We start from the raw sequence: 18,929 nt of genomic DNA, 5'->3' as shown, positions 1-18,929 counted from the left end.
TTCAGGTTGCCCTTTTGGGGAGGACTATATTCCGTGGCGGAAGGACACATTACATAAAAATCGCAGCCTGGACGCTCTGCGCGGGCCAATAGGGAAGTGGCTAGGCGGCAAAGCCCGCCCCGGGAGCCCCGGAGACCTACCTCCCAGTCCCGCAGGCGCCGGGGCCACCACCTGTTGCTGCCAACCTAGGAGTGCTGGATGAGGCCTCTTCTCTTGACCCTCGACCCAGGCAGCCCCAGCTGTCCTGACCTAACCGGGCGGTGCCCAGATTTATGGATCTCCGGCGGCATTCCCCCAACTCCGTCCCGCGACTCCCCATCCCTTCGGGTGCCCGCCCCGGCACACACCTCGGAAATTAGGTCGCACAGGAAGTTAGGGAGCCCGAGTTGGGATCAGAAGGTAGGGAGAGATGGAGACTCGTGCGATGGTTGAAGGTCGCCTTCAAGAAGGGCTCCAGCATTGGAGCGAGGGGAGAATTATGGAGGGCGGAGTGTGCATGGAGTGGGAGCGCGAGGTCTTTTTATTCTTAGGGCTAGAACAAGGAAGGACAAGTTGGGGCCTAGTGTATACTTTAGTTGGGGTTGGAATCCTGCAGAGCATGCCTGAGAGTAGAAAGTGAATAGAAGGTATTAATATAGAAGGTATTAATATTAGCGCAGAACTATCAGGAAATTTATGTCAGAACGTTACAACCGATGATTTGCAGGAATAGGCACTTTTGTTTTCAACCTTATGTATTTAAATCAATATCGATAGAGCTTTTCTTATTTTTCTCCAAAGTATTTTCCGATTCCTAGTGATTGGTAAACAACCAGTGATTACAGCAGTTATCAATGAAGCAGCTGTTAGCTCTTGCCTTCCTTAAGCCAAGTTTTGAGAACAGATACAATGTTGCCTCATTAAAAATCGTTAAGACTGTTCTCTTAGGGTCTTTCCTTTTCCTGGAAGACCAATGGGTGTGACCTGCTACGCAGACAGCAGCCTTGCAGATGAATCACAGGTCTTTCATTCTTTCCTGTTAGTGTAGATAAGATAGCACAGGAAAGTGACAGCCTAAGAGTAAGTTTCTGTTTGCCATAGAATCCTTCCATTTCTTCTGGAAGCCTTTTCTTGTCCCCTTAGTTGTAGATAGGAAATTGGTTGGCCCTGAGCTAAAGATGAACTAAAAAAAAGTGGTGGACAACACTGGGGAGTTGGAGGTGTCAGTGATCTGGCCAGTCCTGGATGATGTTGCATTTAAGTTCTAAGTCTAGATATAGTTGCAAGATTGAAATGCACATGTATTAAACTGGAGTCATAAAAAATGCTGTCCATGAAATTCTAGCAGAGACTAATCCAGTATATCCTTGCTCACATTTAGATGCACAGTGAAAATCTGTTACATGGAGTTTAAGGTGACTGTCATTGTTTTGCTGAAAAGCAGCTTAATACACCAGAAAGTTTGGATTCCATCTTAGTTCCAATTCTACTCACTAGCTCTCTGACCAGTTTCTTAAAAGTAAATTGAAGATTTACTGCTTCACAGAATGGGATTTGATCAGATGATGTACGTGAATGAGTACTGTACGGTGCCAAGCAGGCTTACCCTTTTTTGGGAGATGACTTTGTGGAGGATGGTCCTCTTGACCAGTGCCAGAACATTCTTCTGAATTCAAGTAACTGTTTGCCCTCTCTCAGTCATCCAGAATCTTCACTCCTTTGACCCAGCAACAAGTGACCCCAAGGCTACCTGAACCTGGGCAGAAGCTGAGGCAGAATACAAACCACCCCCCAGGAGGCTCCTCCCCTACAGCCAGTCCTTCAGCTATGCTCTGACCTGCCAGGAGGGGAAGCTGCTAGATTCACCGGACTGGGTAAGAGTTAGGGTATAGATTGCTGTGTTACCTGTTTGGATTCATGGCCACAGAACCACAGAATCTGGCATCAAATGATCTAATTCTTGAAAGTCATTTGGAGTCCCTGATGGGATAAGTGTGTCAGCAAACGGTATTAGAGCAAAATCCCTGGGGTCCAAAGACGAGCTTTGGCCCTGGTGAAGTGGATGAGCTTTACAGGCCTTATCATTACATGACCTCTGGGCCTCTGAAATGGCAGTGTTATTTCTCTTGCAGGCCAATACAGATTTCCAGGGCAGTCCACTGGCTCTGAATGCCAGATTTAAAGCAGAAGTGCTTATCACTTTGGACTTTATATGCCCTTTCCAGAGCCAGACAAGTAGATGTAATTTATTCTGTGCCTTCCTTCAGACTCCCAAGAGCTCTTCAGGCTCACCATGGTGGCACAAAATCTTAATTCCAGAGCTCCTCCACAGAAAAATCCTGGAAGAGAAAGTTGGGCTTTTCAACTTAGGAATAATGAGAGAACAAGCTGTCTGGGAAGGGGAAGGCTTCATGTAGGAAGAGACATGGAAGGTTGGTTAGGATAGAGATGGGTATGGGAAGGCCATTCCAGGGCATAGGAAAGGTAAAGATTGTTTTCTGAATGCAACTGTGTCTAGGTCCCTTCTGAGGAAATGACTCATTAGCACTTAGAAGCAGGAGGGAAGCTTGAGGAGTCCTTGCTCATTCCAGTGGAAGTACTGCCTCAGCCAAAGCAACCCTGTCAGCCTATGTGAGCCACTGCAAGTCTTTCTCTAGCTCTTAACTGTTAGGGCTCACAGGACAAAGTCTCCCTAAAGTACTTTAATCCTATCTACCACGCCAATCCCATGGAGGCCCTGTGCTCTTTTTTCCCTACAAATAGAGCCACAGCTAGACTGACTAAGATGCAAGTGGGATTGTAAGCAGACCCCAAGAAAGGCATCGGTGAAGGATGGATTAAGTGACCCTTCCCCAGGAATTCCTCCTGCTGCAATTCAGTCGAACTTTTTCCTTGGCACCATACCTACAGTCTTCATCTCCATGCTCACCAGCTACTAGATAACCTGACCCACTAAGGAGACTTTGGTCTCTCTCCTAGATAAAATATTTTTGTAGGAAATGCTTTAACTTAAAGGATGGCATCATTGGCTCCACTGCAGTGCGGAGGGTTAGGGAGGATTCTGAAAGCTCTGTGGAAAGTTCTATACTCCAGAGAGAATGATGCCCCTTCAAATGAATTGGAGCTTTTTATTTCAACCCTTCTGGGGAGGGGTGCTCTGGGGGAAACTGTGTGACCCATAAGGCTTCCTCCCCAACACTCTCAAATTGGTGCTCAGAAGCTGAGATGTCTCTCAAACCTCCATGTCAGAATCCATCCTATGAGAAGCTGTTAAGTAACCCAGTTATGACTCAGCACCAGACTCTTTCCTCCCTCTCCCCACTGGCCAGAATGAAAGGCAGAACCAAGCAGAAGGCTCCTCCCCTATGGATGGCCACATCCTCACCACAAACTGAGTCAGGACCACACCCTGCCTGTATGGAAAATTACCACGAGGAGGAAGAGGAAAGTTAAAACTCCAGGGGTTTCCAGAGTTCTCAATCCAGAAATCATAGCCATCTACTCTCCACATGGAACTAACTGAGGAAGATAGTTCTTTCCCTAGCCCTAGCCCTAATTCAGCATCTCCAGATCTAAATTAAATAAGGCTGCTTGAGCCCAGGACCATATGAAAAATAGGAGACCATTGTTAACCTCTGTGTGCCGTATTTGTACCGGCCTTGGCCTCTGTGAAGGATGATCTCTGGTTCAGACCTGGCTTTCACAGGCCCCACCTCCCCGGTAGGCAGGCCTGGGTCAGAGAAAGAGGCAATCCTCCCTCTACTCCTCCAGGCTATGGGAGCATTCCTCCCCAGCAACTCAGGGCCCCACTCTGCAAGTTCCCTGCAGTGAAGGCATCACTGTTAGAGAAGTGCCATAGGCTTTAATTAGGTTTGTTTTATACCAAATAGGTCTTTAAATTTTCAGATATGATTATGTATGGCTTTCAAACTGCTTAGATTCAGAGTCCTGTTGCTTTTATGTGAAACACTATAAAATGGTGTATTTAAGGTCATTACGATTTTATTGGCACAAAAAGACATGTATATCCTGCTTTAAAAAAAAAAAAGTGACACCCATGAGACTAGCTCAGATTTTTTAGTTCTTTCCTGGTCATATAAACTATCTGTGCATTACTTCTCATTCTATCATTTGCTAGTACTTGCTATAGCAGATGCCAGTGAAAAATCGTAAGAAATGCTTAAAACTGAGAAAAATCCGATTTCTGAAAATTAAGCAAAAATGTTGTTAAACCACCGGAGTGGCCAAGAACCTAGGCTGAGTTGCTAGAACACCTGTGGGCACAGTTTGAGAAGCTCTGAGGAATTAAAACAATGGTTAATAGTTCAGGTTCTAGAGTTGGGCAGCTCTGGTTAAAAGTCCAGTACTGCCACTAACCAGCTATGCGACCTTAGACACGTTATTTAAGATCTCTAAAGAAAACCCATCTTCCATTTTTGTTATCAGGACTAAATGAAAAAATGATTTGTGAGGTTTGAGACGCTATCTAGCCTAGAAACAGAACAACAGTTCTGGAGTCAGGTCTCCTATTAATCACTAGCTATGGAATACGAACGAGCACATCACTTATCCTCTGCACCTCTGTTTTCTTACCTACAAAATGGGAATGCTGGCCCCTCCTTCATAGGCTTGTGTGAATTATATTAGTGCATACATGTAAAGTGCTTACAACCATGCCAAGCACACAGTAAGCCAAAGTGTTAGCAAATTATTAAAGTACTCTAGCATAATGCCTGGCACCTACATAGTAAGAACTAAAAAATGTTACCTATCTTTGATACTATACAGATGAGCTCCTCCTAGGAGACAGGAATTTCAGTCAGGGTTGTCTTCCTGATTGGGCCATTTACTTAGTGGAAGGGTATTTCTCTTAGACCTGAAAACAGAATGGACCAGAGAGCCTTGGAGACTTGTAGAGTCAGAGTGTAACAGTCTTAAGAATTGGTGAGGATAAGAAAAAGCTCCTAGGGGGTTGGGCCTTGAGAGTGGTACTTTTAGGGGCACCTGGGTGGCTCAGTCTAAATGTCTGCCTTTGACTCAGGTCATGATCTCTGGGCTCTGGAATCAAGCCCTGTGTCGGGGTCCCTGCTCCACAGGAAGCCTGCTTCTCCCTCTCCCACTCCCCCTGCTTGTGTTCCCTCTCTTGCTGTCTCTCTCTTGGTCAAATAAATAAATAAAATCTTTTAAAAAAAGAAAAAGAAAAAAAAGAAAGGTACTTCTACATAAGGCAGGTCGGTGAGATACTTAGGCAAAGAAGTTTATCTCCAAAGTAGGTTGAAGGTAATGAAAGACAGTAGGTGGTGTGGGGTGGACATTGTAAATCAATAAGCTGTAAGAGACTAAAAAGCCAATACTTGAAAAGCCAGTCTTGTTTAATGTTTTTTGTATCCTCTGTACTTATATTCCTATTTTTTTCACTAATAGTTCATAAAATATTTGGCAATATCCAACCTGTCAGAGAACTTAGGGTTATGTGGGCACATGAAGCACAGCATGAAAAGCCAACAGAAGGTTGGCGTGGGAATTTCAACAGGGAGACGGGCTTCACTGAAACAGTTAGGTCTCCTAGAAATAGCTGTCTTTCCTTGAAGAGTCTGGATTTTGTTTGATTAAGGGAGGCTGCATTTCTCTAGATGGCAAATTAGAAACCAAGCCAACTTCCTGTACCTGTCAGCCATTTCCCCTTCACCTCCCTTTTCCTAAAGAAATAGTTGGGAGGGGTGCTTGGGTGGCCCAATTGGTTAAGCAACTGCCATCAGCTCAGGTCATGATCCTGGAGTCCCAGGATCGAGTTCCATATCAAGTTCCCTGCTCAGCAGGGAGTCTGCTTCTCCCTCTGACCATCTCCCCTCTCATCCTTTTTTTTTTTCTCTCTCTCTCTCAAGTAAATAAATAAAATATTTAAAAGAAAAAAAAAAAAAAAAAGAAATAGTTGGGAGGAAGAGAGTAGGGGCCCAAGCCCTGAGAGAACAAGGGAGAATGGCGAGGTTAAATGCAGAAAGCAGAGAGATCCTAAAGGTAGGAAATCTGAGTTGCTTTGGCCTCAATGGTCCTTTTAAATCTTGAGGAACAGGCATCAATGGTATTCTCTATCCTTCTGAGTTTGTGTCATCTGCACAACTGGAAAGTTCCCCTTCTTTATCCAGCCGACTGAAAAAAATGTTGCCAGATCTGTAGGATGCTACACTAGATGGACTCAGCTTTGACTCCACCCAACATTAGTTCCAACCCTGAGGATATTCCACTCTCCCCACCCAACACCCCACTTGGGGGCTTGGGGCAGGTGCTGGGCCAAGGCTAGTCAGACCACAGTGATCATATCCAGTCCACAGCACCTTCCATTTTATTGTTTTATTTACAAACAGGGTGAAGTCAACTGGGAAAATCAGGAGTAGGGAGTCAGTCTGGGCCATCCAAATGTGGAGTGGTTCCTGGGTCAGTCTCCACCATGAAGGCCGCCTCTTCTATCCTTTTCCTGCCCCTTGGTAATGGCCCCTTGATTCCTCAGGGCAGCCTCGCACGCTGCTCCTGAGCCCTTGTATGAGGGCAGATGGATCCTGGGGGAACAGGGGTGGTACGAGGGCTGGGGCCCCCTCAGTTTGTGTAAACCTGAGTTCCGATCACACGCATGATTTCCTTCTGTATCTTGGGGTCCTGAGTATTAATGTTGGCATCGCCCACCTGACCATCCTCATATCTGCCAAAGATAGGGCAAGTGTGAGCATCAGAGGGAGAACAATACCAGAATAATGTCAACAAGTGGAACTATATCTGGAGGTGTGGTCATCCCATCCCAGAAGTCAAAACCCTTTCTTGCTTCTCTTCTGGGTGGAAAAGATTCAGTGTTATCTGGTTTCCTTTAAACAGACCTTGACCTATACACATCCCCATCTTCCACAGACAAAGTTCTAGTGCCAGCTCCACTCAGGGAGCCAGGGACAAGTCTAGGATGACAGAAACAGACTTTCCCGGTAGTCACACCATCACACCCCCACCCTCATTCCTCAAAGTAAGCCCCAAGACTTACACAAAGTAAACCCTCCTAGACTTACACAAAGAAGAACCGTGTGCAGACATGGTCAGACACAGGGCACACCCAGATGTTCCCATGCTTCTGGAGGTCCTTAGATGTAATCACTGGGAAGAATGGGGCCAGAAGTTATAGATATAATGCTTAAGTCACACAGTCCAGGGAGGGGAGGAAAGACATGATGTGTCAACACCCTTGGCTGGATCATAGGGTTAGGGACACAGAAAAACAGGGACTGGGTGAGCTACCTACCTTCACAAAGTGCTATACAGTTTAGATTCCGACTCTGCAGGAACCTCGACTGAATGGATCGGGTCTGGAAGAGAAGGAGAGCAGAGCCAAGTGGACTGTTACAGCTTTCCCTAGAGAGGACAGTTAGCTGCTGATGGTGAGGGGTATGGATCAGGGATATCTGGGGCTCCCCAGCCATCACCTCCCCCAAATCTGCTTTCCCATAATCAGTTTGGATGAGTCCATAGCTTCCATCTTTACATTTTCATGTAACTCTCTGCTTTCATACTTATGACTGAGGCCACATCTAACTGTGGAAGTGTGTTCATCTTAGAACATACCTGATTCATTCAAATGATCTGCAAACTACCCATCTCCGCTACCATCTGTTTCCCCATCCATCTCTGTAGCCTCAACTTATCCCAGGGAAGGGTTCTGCCTCACTAGAGCAGGGCCAACCAATAATACCTGGGGGATGGTATTCATCCTGTTATATCTCTGGACCAGCTCATCCTTGGAGGGCATCCTGTGCTGTCCTTTTCCCATTCCTGTCACAGAACAACAAATCCAGTTCACTCACCCATTCCTCAATCAAATATTTACTAAAGTGCATACTATGTGCCAGGTACTGAGCTACACATGTAGTGAATAAAACAAACAAGGTATCTGCCCTGACACAATTTAGTCTGATGGAGACTAGAGGCAAAGAACAAGTAATTACAACACAGTATGGTAAGAGGTGTGATGGAGAGAATCTAGAACAATGAGTGAGCTAGAGGAGGAGAACTAGCCTGTTTTAGGGGTTTGAAGGCGGCTTTCCAGCGACAGCTAGGAAGAATTAGTCAAATGGAGAGGAAGAAAGTATTCTGGGAGAGGTAACAGGTCATGGAAGGCCTGGAGGAAGAGAGCAATGTGCCTTAGTTTGTATGGAGCACAGTCAATGGGAGGGGAGTGACAACAGATGATGTGGAAGCTTTAAGCTAGGATCAGATCAGGTAGGCCTTACAGACTATGTTAAGGCAACTGGAGTTTATCCCGAGAACATCAGAAAATCACTAAAAGGCTCTAAGACAGAGGAGGAACATACAAAATGAGCCAGGAACAAGGGGCCCAGGAAAGTGGTATCAACACCTTGGATCAATGCCAGGTTGAGCAAAATGAGTGAGGAGGAAGCAAGCAGAGCAAGCAGATCTGCTCTAGTCTCAGAGTTACACAAAAAACTATTACCAGAGTCACTTAAGAGAAAAGGCAGAAAGCACAGCTGGTAAGTGAAGAATAATTTTCCACAAGTAATCACATGGCAACAACCTTAAGAATCCTGCTTCCTTCCTTAAGTCTTCCCAGACTTGAGGAAGTGGTGTCAATTCCCTCCAATTTCCCCCCTACCTAAATCCATAAAACCTCCACCATCCTTATCTCCCAGTGAATAGCCCTATTTATAACATTTATAGACTCATTCTAGATTTTTCTTATTTAGATACAAAACAGTGCTTGTGTGCCCCTACTCCCAACTGGTTTTGGCCTGTGACTAGGACTTCAATCTTTGTACTAAGCTTTCTCACAGGCCCAGCCTTATCACAGTCATGTGTGTGTGTGTGTGTGTGTGTGTGTGTGTGTGTCTCCCCCGTTCTGTCAGAGAGAGAGATGGATGAATACGGGAAATGATGCTATCATAACAGGCCATAAGCCGGGCCCTATCTCACACCTCCATCCTGGGAACTTTCTATTACTAATCCCACTCTGCTTCAATTCTTGGTTTTGTAACAGCTGTGGTGCAGGAGTGGGGCTGACTGGACTGCCATTCTTCACTGTGCAGGCTGTCAATTCATCATGCACTTACACTGAAGTCCCATGACAGATTTATGGCTTGAACAAGACCTAGGGCAAGACTTAAAACTGTTCATTTCTTCCTCCTATGGGCCACTTACCACCCTTCTATTTCTACTTTCTCCATTAGCCTTAATTAGGTTTAGCTCTGAATCCAAACATCATGACCTTCTTGTCTTGGGTATTTCAATGCAAGATTCTTTTTTTTTTTTTTAAGATCTTAATTATTTATTTGACAGAGAAAGATCACAAGTAGGCAGAGAGGCAGGCAGAGAGAGAGGGGAAAGAAGGCTCCCTGCTGAGCAGAGAGGCCAACACAGGGCTCGATCCCAGGACCCTGAGATCATGACCTGCGCCAAAGGCAGAGGCTTAACCCACTGAGCCACCCAGGCGCCCCTCAATGGAAGATTCTGAGTGAAATTCCCACTCAAGTTCTACCCCAGATAAGAAAGAACAATCTGATTTCTACAACTGGTCTTAGAGATGGCCCTTATGATACAATACAAATCCTGTCCCATCCCAATCCTGTTGTACACTGTCCTGTCCATATTGACCCAATAATCTTCTGTCAGTTTACCAAGATCAGAACCTGAGAACATGGTGGCTAGAATAATCCCCAAATGCTTAGTGTCCAGAGGATACACATGTCAGATGTCTCTAAATAGAACTAAACAGATGTTTACCATCTCCTTTCTTGCTGGCCCTCATTATAACCTGCACACAATGGCCAAGTCATTGGAATGGAGGGTCCACTAGCCAGAGGGATGTTCTCTATTTATACTGGCTCCCAGAGAGCACCAAATGCCACAAAACTAAGGATACCCTGGAGAAAAACAGAGAAAACCAAAACTGAATAGGGTAGATGGAAACATATAAGAAGACAGAGTTGGCTAAATGTTAGAGTAACTACAATAAACTGGACATTTGTACACATCTCACATGATAGAGACCCCCACGTATTGGCAGGGCTTCAAAGACTCAGTCATTCAAGTAAAGCCTGCCTGGTCGATCCAATAAAGTGATAAGAAAACTGGCCTAGAAATTAAGAGGCCTAGATTCCAATCCTAGCTCTGCTACTCACAGTTATGTGACCCCAAGAAGTCATTTAACTTCTCTGTATGAGCTTTCCTAACTGTAAAGTAATAAAGGATTAGGTGTAACTCTAAGAGTAAAATCCTATGCCATTTTGTATCCATAATCAATGGAACTCTGCAAGAGGGAAAAGGATGGTTCATATGATGTTTTTCTGTAATGAAGAGCGTAATGAAGAAAGTTAAGGAGTCAACAGAGATTCCTGGCTCCATATGGTAACTAAAGCAATTCTGGCACTTAGTAGTAAACAAAGCCAGTGAGAGGGGAAAGAGGAAGAGAACAGGCAGGAAGCGAGAATTCTATGGGCATCAAGAACCAGGAGAATCTCACTAACTTAGAAAACAAGAGCTTAATGAGGGAAGCTCAGGCTTTGACAAAGATAAAAATGGAGAAACCTGCACAAAGAAGCCAAAAAGACTATCCCAACACAACCCCTACTCTGCACCCCGGGCATACAGAATAAGATTCATTCACGCATCAATAAATATTTATAGGGCACGTATGCTGTGTGGATTCATCGTCAGGTTTGGTTCATGACACATCATTTATTTATTCATTATCTATTATGCCTATAGACCTAACCTACAAACTAAATTCAAGAACCAAAACAGTACTAGTGACTTACATCTAACTATCTGCCTCTCCTTGGGAGGTAATCACTATCCTGAAGTTCCTTTAGTTTTTTCATACACACACACACACACACACACACACGGAACTAAATGTTTGTTTGCTTTTGAACAATATAAAAAAGACATCACACAGTAGTCTTCTGGGCTTTTTTTTTTTTTTTTTAAGATTTTATTTATCTGAGAAAAAGCACGCACACGGGGATGGAGGGAGGAGCAGAGGGAGAGGGACAAGCAGACTCCATGGTGAGTGCAGAGCCCAACGCGGGGCTCGATCTCACAATCCTGAGCTGAAACCAAGAGTTGGACACTCAACCGACTGAGCCATCTAGATGCCCCTGGGCTTGCCTGCTTTAAAATCAACTAATTACTAAGATTTTTCCACAGTTGAGAGCCACTGTTTATCCATTTTCATTGCTAAATAATAATCTATCCTGAGAATATACTGAAGTGTATTTATCCATCCTCCTGATAATCTGATAAAGAGCATTTGGGTTGTTTCCAAGATCTGCTATTGCAAATGGTACTGCTCTGAACATTCACATACACCTTTGGGTGTATGTATGCAGGAATGAAAATGCTGAGTGGCTAGGATAAAATTTTTCAGCTCTGTGAAATTTAACACCAAATTGTTTTCCAAAGTGATTGTACCAATTTATATTCCCATTAAAAATAAAAGAGATCCTGCTGATCTACAACACCTAGAACCACTAGAGGTATTACCATATTTCTTGATTTTTGCCAATCCAAATAGGTACTACATGTTAAGTCTTTTGGTCTTGACTTTACTTCCTTGATTAATAACAATTGAGCAGCTTTTCATATTTTTTGGTCATTTCTTCAGTGAAATGCCTGTTCATGTCATTTGCCTATTTTTCTATTAGATTGTCTTTTTCTTATTGATTTTTGAGCATTTTATCTTATTATTATTTTTTAAGATTTTATTTATTTGAGAGAGAACACAAGCAGGGGGAGGGGCAGAGAGAGAAGCAGACTCCACATTGAGCAGGAAGCCCGACAGAGGGATCGATTCCAGGACCCTGGGATCATGATCTGAGCTGAAGACAGATGCTTAACTGACTGAGCCATCCAGATGCCCCAATTTTTATAATACATTTTTATTACTAATCTTTTGTAGTTAAATGTGTTGCTAAATGTCTTCTGGTTTGCAGCTTATCACTTTCATAATAAGTATTCTGATGAACACAAGTTTTTAGTTTTAATAAAGTCAAATGTACTGATCCTTTATGATTTATAATTCCATCTTTTTCCATTCTCTGGGTAATTTTGTATAAGACTGTAGTAATTGGTTTGGTTTGGTTAAAGTTTGGTTTAAGACTCACTTATAAAACTGTATGGGCTCGTGAGTTTTGGGGGTTTTTGTTGTTGTTGTTGTTAGAATAGTTTAAAATTTAGAGACTCTTTTAAGTTACACAATTCTGGATCTAAGTTTTCTTATCTTTGTAACAGTTATAATTACTGGAGAATACTAAATAATGACCTATAAAGAATCAAATACTGTCCCCTTTATATGGCACATGTGTAATATATGATGGTTATCCTTTATACAGAGACTATAGAACAAGAACAAAACAAGACTGAAAAGGAACTAAGACATGAGCCTGGAACACTGAGACAGCTTCAAGTCAGATTCATTTTCTGAACAGAACAAAGCTGGACTTATCTCCTGACTAGAGTATGGGCTTTATTCATACCTTATCTTTGGAATAAAAGGCTTTCTCTTCCACTCAATGTGACTATTACAATATTATGCAATTACAGACAGTTTAAAATTTTAAAAGTAGTTGAGAGAGTGAACAATGTCTCCAGACATGTAAGCCAACTGGATACTCAAGCCTTCAAGTGTATTCATATATAAACTCACAGGCACACCATCCATAATAATGACAGGCTATTAACACCAAAAATGTGGTCTACGAAAAGCCTCGTTTCACTCTCCCATTTATTCCCTCTCTTAATCTCAGAGCCAAGCCTCTACAATGAATAAAACCATTCCGATGGAGAAGAGGACTACCTAAGAGAAAGGAAACAACTGGCCTCACTTTGTAAAGAATCTGAATTTCTAATAAGAGGAGGCGGAGAGACAGACTATGTATCTGTGACTGGGGAGAGAGCTGACAGAGACCACGTATCCATGATGAACGAGGAGGAGACAGCATAGATTATGTATTTACAAAATGAATGCAATGTAAATAGAGTCAAGGTGGCCAGAGAGTATTTCTTACCTGAGTATCCAAAGGAAATACTGGAGATGGGGCTCAGGTAGATGCCTTTGCCATAGGCTGCTCCATGCAGCTTGCAGGGAAACACCAGGATGAGCAATATGAGCCTGGGCCCTCCCATGGCTGTATATTAGGCAGCTACAAGGCTTATCCAGCCCTCTGTCCCTCCAATTACTTTCTCACTCATTCAGATAATGCTAGGAACCTACTCTTGAAAAGCTGATTGGCTGAAAAATGGATGCAGGTTAACCCTTTTGCCCTACTAGATACTGATGTCTTGGAAAGTGAGGAGTGGCAGAGCCACTGAGTCAGTCCCTCAGAATCCATGCTTCTGTCCCCACACCTTGGTACATATGCAGATTCCAAAAAAGGAACTACCGAACAGGTAGCCAAGAGGAGGGACAATACGCATTCCTTGGAGGCTCACAAGGCAAAGAAGTAAGACTTTTATAACAATTCTCTGAATGAACAGTCACATAAATTAAAAAGCTTTGTCTAACAGGTTAATTCATCACAGTGGCTGCGGTCAGCAATTCATATTCCTGCCTATTGCTACAATCCCATTCCCGAAACCACCAAAAAACACAGTCTGGAGTCAGTTATACAACAGCCACATTCCTTCTATACAAATAATTCCAACCTCTCTCCTATGGAAGCCCCACAACAGGCTAGATTTGAGGATGCTGAGGCAAAAACAGCTAAGTACTCTAGAGCAGCAGCTTTCCCCAAAACCGAGTGGGGCATGGTGGGGGGTGGAAAGAAAGGGAAAGGGGCAAAGCCTCACCTGCAGTTTGGTGTAGGATGCATTGACCAGCCCATTGCGCAGGATTGAATGCCAGTTCTCAATGTGGGACCCACTGTAAGGCAGGGTAAAATGCATGTTTCCTCACGGTATGAGGTTCCCAGAAGCAGTTCCAAGACTGCCATGCCACTCCCACCCATCCTCACCCACACAGGACATGCTGATAGGCACAGATACACCTAGTGATGGACATGCACATGGATACAGTCACAGGCATGCAAGGTATGTGTGTGGCTAACCTTCCATCTTAATTTCCAGTCCCATCCTTTTTTCTGTGCTTCAGCTAGTCCCATCCTAAACCCCCAAATGCTGGTTCAGTATTTTCATTTGCCTATTCTCCTGATATTTCAAGTTAAGCAGATTCATCTCACACTCAACAAAGACTTATCACTGATCCCAAATATGGCTGCCAGTCCTGACCTGATATCTATTTTAAGAAAAGGGTACCATCATCCCTTCTTAATCTCTCTCTCTCTCTCTTTCTCTTTCCCCTCCACAGTTAGGCATAAAATCACTGATTTCCTTCAAAATAGCTTTCAGATCTATCTCCTCCAATCTGTTCCTTCAAAAACTTTTTATATGTAAATGTCATTTCTCAACTACAACATAAGTAGCTTGAGAGTAAAGACCAAATCATATGTATCTTTTTACTGTCTACAGCACCTACTACAATAATAATAAATATTTGACTGATCAGTTGATGGATATAGGTAACACACATACTCATATACCTCAAATGAAGTTGCCCTCCCATCCCCCTAAACTATTTGTTGTCCTCCCCACCCCCACCCCTAGTCCCCACCCTCCTCACTGGAAGGCAAAGGTGCTGCCATAGAGCTTCTTGGCGGTCCGGAACCGAGCCTCCTTGGCAGGAGGGCTGCTCAGCAGGAGGAACTGGTGTGAGGTGTGCATGAACTTCAGCTGCTGCCCAGGGTGGGGGTCGAGTCAGGAAAACAGAGCAGATATGGAGATCAGGGAGGGAAAGGTTGGGGATAGGGGGCAAATCAGGCTGGCACTGACCCCAAATAAATAGAATATGCTTAGGTCCAAAGGCTGCTGTTGATGGACAGAGCCAATGAGGCAAGTCTAGGACCAATATGGTTAGCTGGTCTGGAGCCCCTCCCTGCCCCTCACCAAATATTTAAAGAGTTTAGAAGAATAGTCACTTACCCTGCTGAGAGGTAGTTTGACAATGTGTGACCTGTTGCTAGAGATGATCCTAGCATAAAACAGAAAAAAAGGGATGGAAAGAATGAGTGTGTGGACAGACCATCCGAAACAAAGCAGCAGCCTTGCTGAACCCTTGGGAGAACAAGCAAGGATTCCAGGGCTATCTGCATTGTGTGAAATGTTGAGATCACTATCTGGGTATTCCTGTGGGTGGTAATGCTAGTGTAGAAAAATGTAAAAGGGAAGCTACTGACCAGAGATCAGCTAGTTACTGGGTAAACAATGGAGGAAAGAAAGAGAGGGATGAAAGGGAGAGTGCTACATCTAAGAGGAGAAAAGGATAACATGAAAGGAAGAGTACATAAGATCAGCTACAAAAAAAAAAAAAAAATCAGAAAGCAGAGATCTGTATTAGCAGGGTGACAACTAGTACTTGGGATTTAGACGCACAACTGGGGCTCAAGAGCCATCCTATCTGAGCTCAGAGAAAGCCTTCAGGGTTCTGGAGGATGGGTAGGAGTGGAAAGAAAGTTACTGTTTGGGCTGGAGAAATAAAAAGAAGACACTACAACAATCTTCCTGAGGATTCAAGGACAGACTGGACTGTGTATAGGCTGAATTCAGAGTGCAGGAGGGAGCAAAGGCATAAAACAGTGAGGGCTCAGCAAGGCAATTTTTTTTTTTAAATACTTTATTTATTTGAGAGAGAGACAGTGAGAGAGAGTATGAGCGAGAAGAAGGTCAGAGAGAGAAGCAGACTCCCCGTGGAGCTGGGAGCCCGATGCAGGTGGGACTCGATCCCGGGACTCCGGGATCATGACCTGAGCTGAAAGCAGTCGCTCAACCAACGGAGCCACCCAGGCGCCCTCAGCAAGGCAATGTTATCTCATGTAGTGGATACAGTTTGGTTCTTTGGGCTTCACCCATTTACTGTGATGACATCCTGATGCCTGGTCACTCCTCGCGCTATGAGGGAGCATGTTGCATAGCTGACTAGGATGTCAACAGCTGACTAGGAAAAGATGGGAAAGCTATGTCAGCGAAACAATAAAAATCAAGATCAGGGAAGAAGGGCAGAAGGTGGAGGCAGTAGAGAATGTTCAGAATCTTTGTTAGAAGAAGAGAATAATAATATTGCCTCAAGGCTGTGGACAGTGTACATCAACAAGGAAGGCCTTGAGAGAGGGAAAGGGAGTAGAAGAGGGAGACAGACCTCTCTGGATGCACAGAGAACTTAGCTGAAACAGTACTAAGGCTTACATACAGAGGATGCTTAAACACCCCCATACTTCCCTTCCATTCTCCAAAGGATGAACCATTCTACCCATACTACTTACCACTGCAAGAGAGGATGGGCCAAGGGATCCAGCTTGTCCATCTGCTTCTTAATTTCTAGGTATGAGCCCTGTAAGACAAAGGCCATAAAATTATCTCCCAGGAGAGGTGGGAGCCCTCCCACTCTGACTATCAGGGCCCGGGGCAAGGTAGGCACTGAAGGCCACACAAAGGCAAGAGGAAATGGGGTTCCCACCCTCAAGGAGCCCAGTTAGATTGGGAAGACTCAGAAATAAATATGAAAATGACTGAAAATGCTTACAAAACAACATGCAGGTGGGTCTCCCTCATTTTATGCAATTCCTACAACCCTAAAAAGTTGACTTTAAATAAAAAATAAATAAAATCAATGTCCCAGAAAGATCAGGCTAAGGAATGCTGCGGTAAAACTTTATATAAAGCAGAGTCCTTCTGACAAATCATCCCTCCTGGGTATATCTAATGTGTTAATCTGAACTGTGATATATAGGATTTGCTGAGAAGAGGCCCACCTGTAAATGTGAGTACAAATGAATGTCTATTCATGCAGAGATTGCAGACGAGGGGTGGGGAAGTCTGGTGAGGGGCAGCCTTGAGTCAAAGGATGGTCACTGCTCCATGTTGTGCCCCACCCCTAGGAAGGACAGAAAATGTAGGCCCCTGGGGCTAGTTCCTTATGTCCAATTCCCCTCCTCACCCTCCCAACCCTGGGCAAAAGTCTTTCCCTCACTTCTCTAATTCCCTAAGAATTATGGGGAAAACATTAAATACAAACAACTTGTGAAGGAAGTGGCAACAAAGGTAAAGGTTGAGAGAGACATCAGGAGTGAGAAAGAGGAGTAACAGAGAACAAGGATTGGGAAGGCTAAAGAGGGAAGACTAAAGTAAATACAGTGAGGAATCTGAGTAGCATTTCTAAATCTTCACTCCACTCCCATGGATTCCAAGCACAACAGGGCACTGAAGAAGGACAGGCAGAGGGCAGAATACCTGGGTCATCTCCCGGATGGACATCACACTATCCAGAGCTTTCTGAAGTCGTTCATAATTCTTCTTCTGTGGGGAATCAATGGGAAGAGAAGACCCAGATGAAGAAAAGTGGCGGAGCATAAGATGTGATGAAAAGGGAGAGCCAGATGTACATAAAAAGTCTAGGCCCCAGGGAAAGAGTATATGTCATGGAAAGAACACAGATTTAATGTCAGACAGTTCTGGAATCACATGCTAGTTCTCTTTTACCAGCTGGAAGTAAAAGGGGAAGAGGGGAAGTTGCTTAACCACTTAGAATCTCAGTATCCCTGTACGTAAATGAAGATAAAAATTCCCACTACACTCACGAAGACGTTCTAAGGACTAAATAACATATGTAAAGAATCTATATAGTGCCTGATACATAGCACAGTAACAAGGGTAACAGTGAGGCACTCTGCTGGGTACTTGTGATGGTTAACTTTGTCAATGGTTAATCGAGTTGATCTGACTGGATCATGGAATGCCTGAACATTTTGTCACACATTACTCCTGGTGTGTCAGTGAGGGTATCTCTAGAGGAGATTAACCACTGAATCAGCAGACTGAATAAAGCAGATTGCCTGCCCTCATTTGGGTGGACCTCACACAATCAGTTGAAGGTCTGAGGAGAACAAAAATGCCAAGGAATTGACATTCCCTGCCTGACAGTCCCTGCCTGACTGCTGAAGCTAGGACACTCACTGGTCTTTTCCTACCTTTGAACTGGAATTGAAAAACCTGCTCTTTCTGGATCTCAAGACTGCCAGCTTTTGAACTGGAATTTACACCATGGGTTCTCCTGGGTCTTCAGCTTGCCAACTGCAGATCCTGGGACTTCTCAACCTTCATAACCACATGAGCCACTTCCGTCTAATAAATCTCTTTCTATATATATCTCCTATTGGTTCTGTTTCTCTGGAGAGCCCTAATACAGTACTTTACATATATTCTCTCTCATTTTTATAACAAGCTGCAAAGTAGATATTAACCCCCTTTTACAGATAACAAAATCGAGGTTCAGAAAGGTTAAGTAACTTTTCTTACACCAGTCAGCTAGGAACAGTAGAACCTCAAATGGAATCCAGGTCTGTCTGGCTCCAAAGTCAATATTCTTCACTAGTAAAACCCAATAATGTTAATTCTTCTCTACTCCTTCTAACAAACTCAGTTATTTATTCACTAAAATAGCTAAAGCTTGGAGTTTAAGAGTTCCCAAGAACCAAGTGTTCCCCTTCTTCTGTCCCACATTCCAAGCTGTTATATACACTAGAATGAGAGCCGTAGACTCCCACCATCTCTTCTCATTTCTATTCCTTAGCCCTTTCTTCCCACGCAACAATACCTTGGGGTTAAAGGCCAGAGTCTTGGGATCAGTGGGGTCCACCACAGAGGGATAAGGCTCAAAGATGATGCTCTTTCTAGGGGATTCCAAAGCTGCCCTACACATGGCCACCAGCAGATCCACCACCTTAGGGGAAAAGAGAGAAAGAGGGCAAAAGCTAAAGGATCTCCCAGAGCTGGGAGTCACAATATCCAGCATAGGTCCACCTTTTGGAGGCTCTCAGCACTTCTCCCTGCTGTTCCTTTTAAAAGCAAACATG

General features: G+C 44.0%; 1 protein-coding gene and 1 long non-coding RNA gene across 10 annotated transcripts in view; one reads left to right on the top strand and one right to left on the bottom strand.

The window, feature by feature from the left end:
* Nucleotides 1–43: 43 nt before the first annotated feature.
* LOC125105358 (uncharacterized) lies at nt 44–12,535 on the top strand. Its single transcript, XR_007128881.1, has 3 exons — nt 44–399; nt 1,678–1,853; nt 12,360–12,535. It is a non-coding gene; the product is annotated as an uncharacterized LOC125105358 (long non-coding RNA).
* PARP6 (poly(ADP-ribose) polymerase family member 6) overlaps nt 6,300–18,929 on the bottom strand; it is a 28,595-nt gene continuing 15,965 nt past the window's right edge. For 4 of the 9 annotated variants that reach the window (XM_047738752.1, XM_047738751.1, XM_047738755.1 and 1 more), the window contains exons 14-24: nt 18,671–18,796; nt 17,308–17,373; nt 16,341–16,408; nt 15,004–15,052; nt 14,645–14,757; nt 13,816–13,888; nt 13,035–13,104; nt 7,709–7,788; nt 7,262–7,325; nt 7,032–7,116; nt 6,300–6,676 (exon numbers count right to left, since the gene is read on the bottom strand). In XM_047738752.1, coding sequence (XP_047594708.1) covers nt 6,574–6,676; nt 7,032–7,116; nt 7,262–7,325; nt 7,709–7,788; nt 13,035–13,104; nt 13,816–13,888; nt 14,645–14,757; nt 15,004–15,052; nt 16,341–16,408; nt 17,308–17,373; nt 18,671–18,796 — 897 coding nt within the window. In that variant the 3' untranslated portion in view covers nt 6,300–6,573. Of the gene's footprint in view, nt 6,677–7,031; nt 7,117–7,261; nt 7,326–7,708; nt 7,789–13,034; nt 13,105–13,815; nt 13,889–14,644; nt 14,758–15,003; nt 15,053–16,340; nt 16,409–17,307; nt 17,374–18,670; nt 18,797–18,929 lie in introns of those variants that run through there. The other 5 variants (XM_047738754.1, XM_047738756.1, XR_007128879.1 and 2 more) reach the window with 3 other exon arrangements.

This window comes from Lutra lutra, chromosome 7 (assembly GCF_902655055.1).
Source record: "Lutra lutra chromosome 7, mLutLut1.2, whole genome shotgun sequence".
In the NCBI taxonomy this organism is placed as follows: Eukaryota; Metazoa; Chordata; class Mammalia; order Carnivora; family Mustelidae; genus Lutra; species Lutra lutra.
This window is presented reverse-complemented; position numbering and strand designations above follow the sequence as displayed.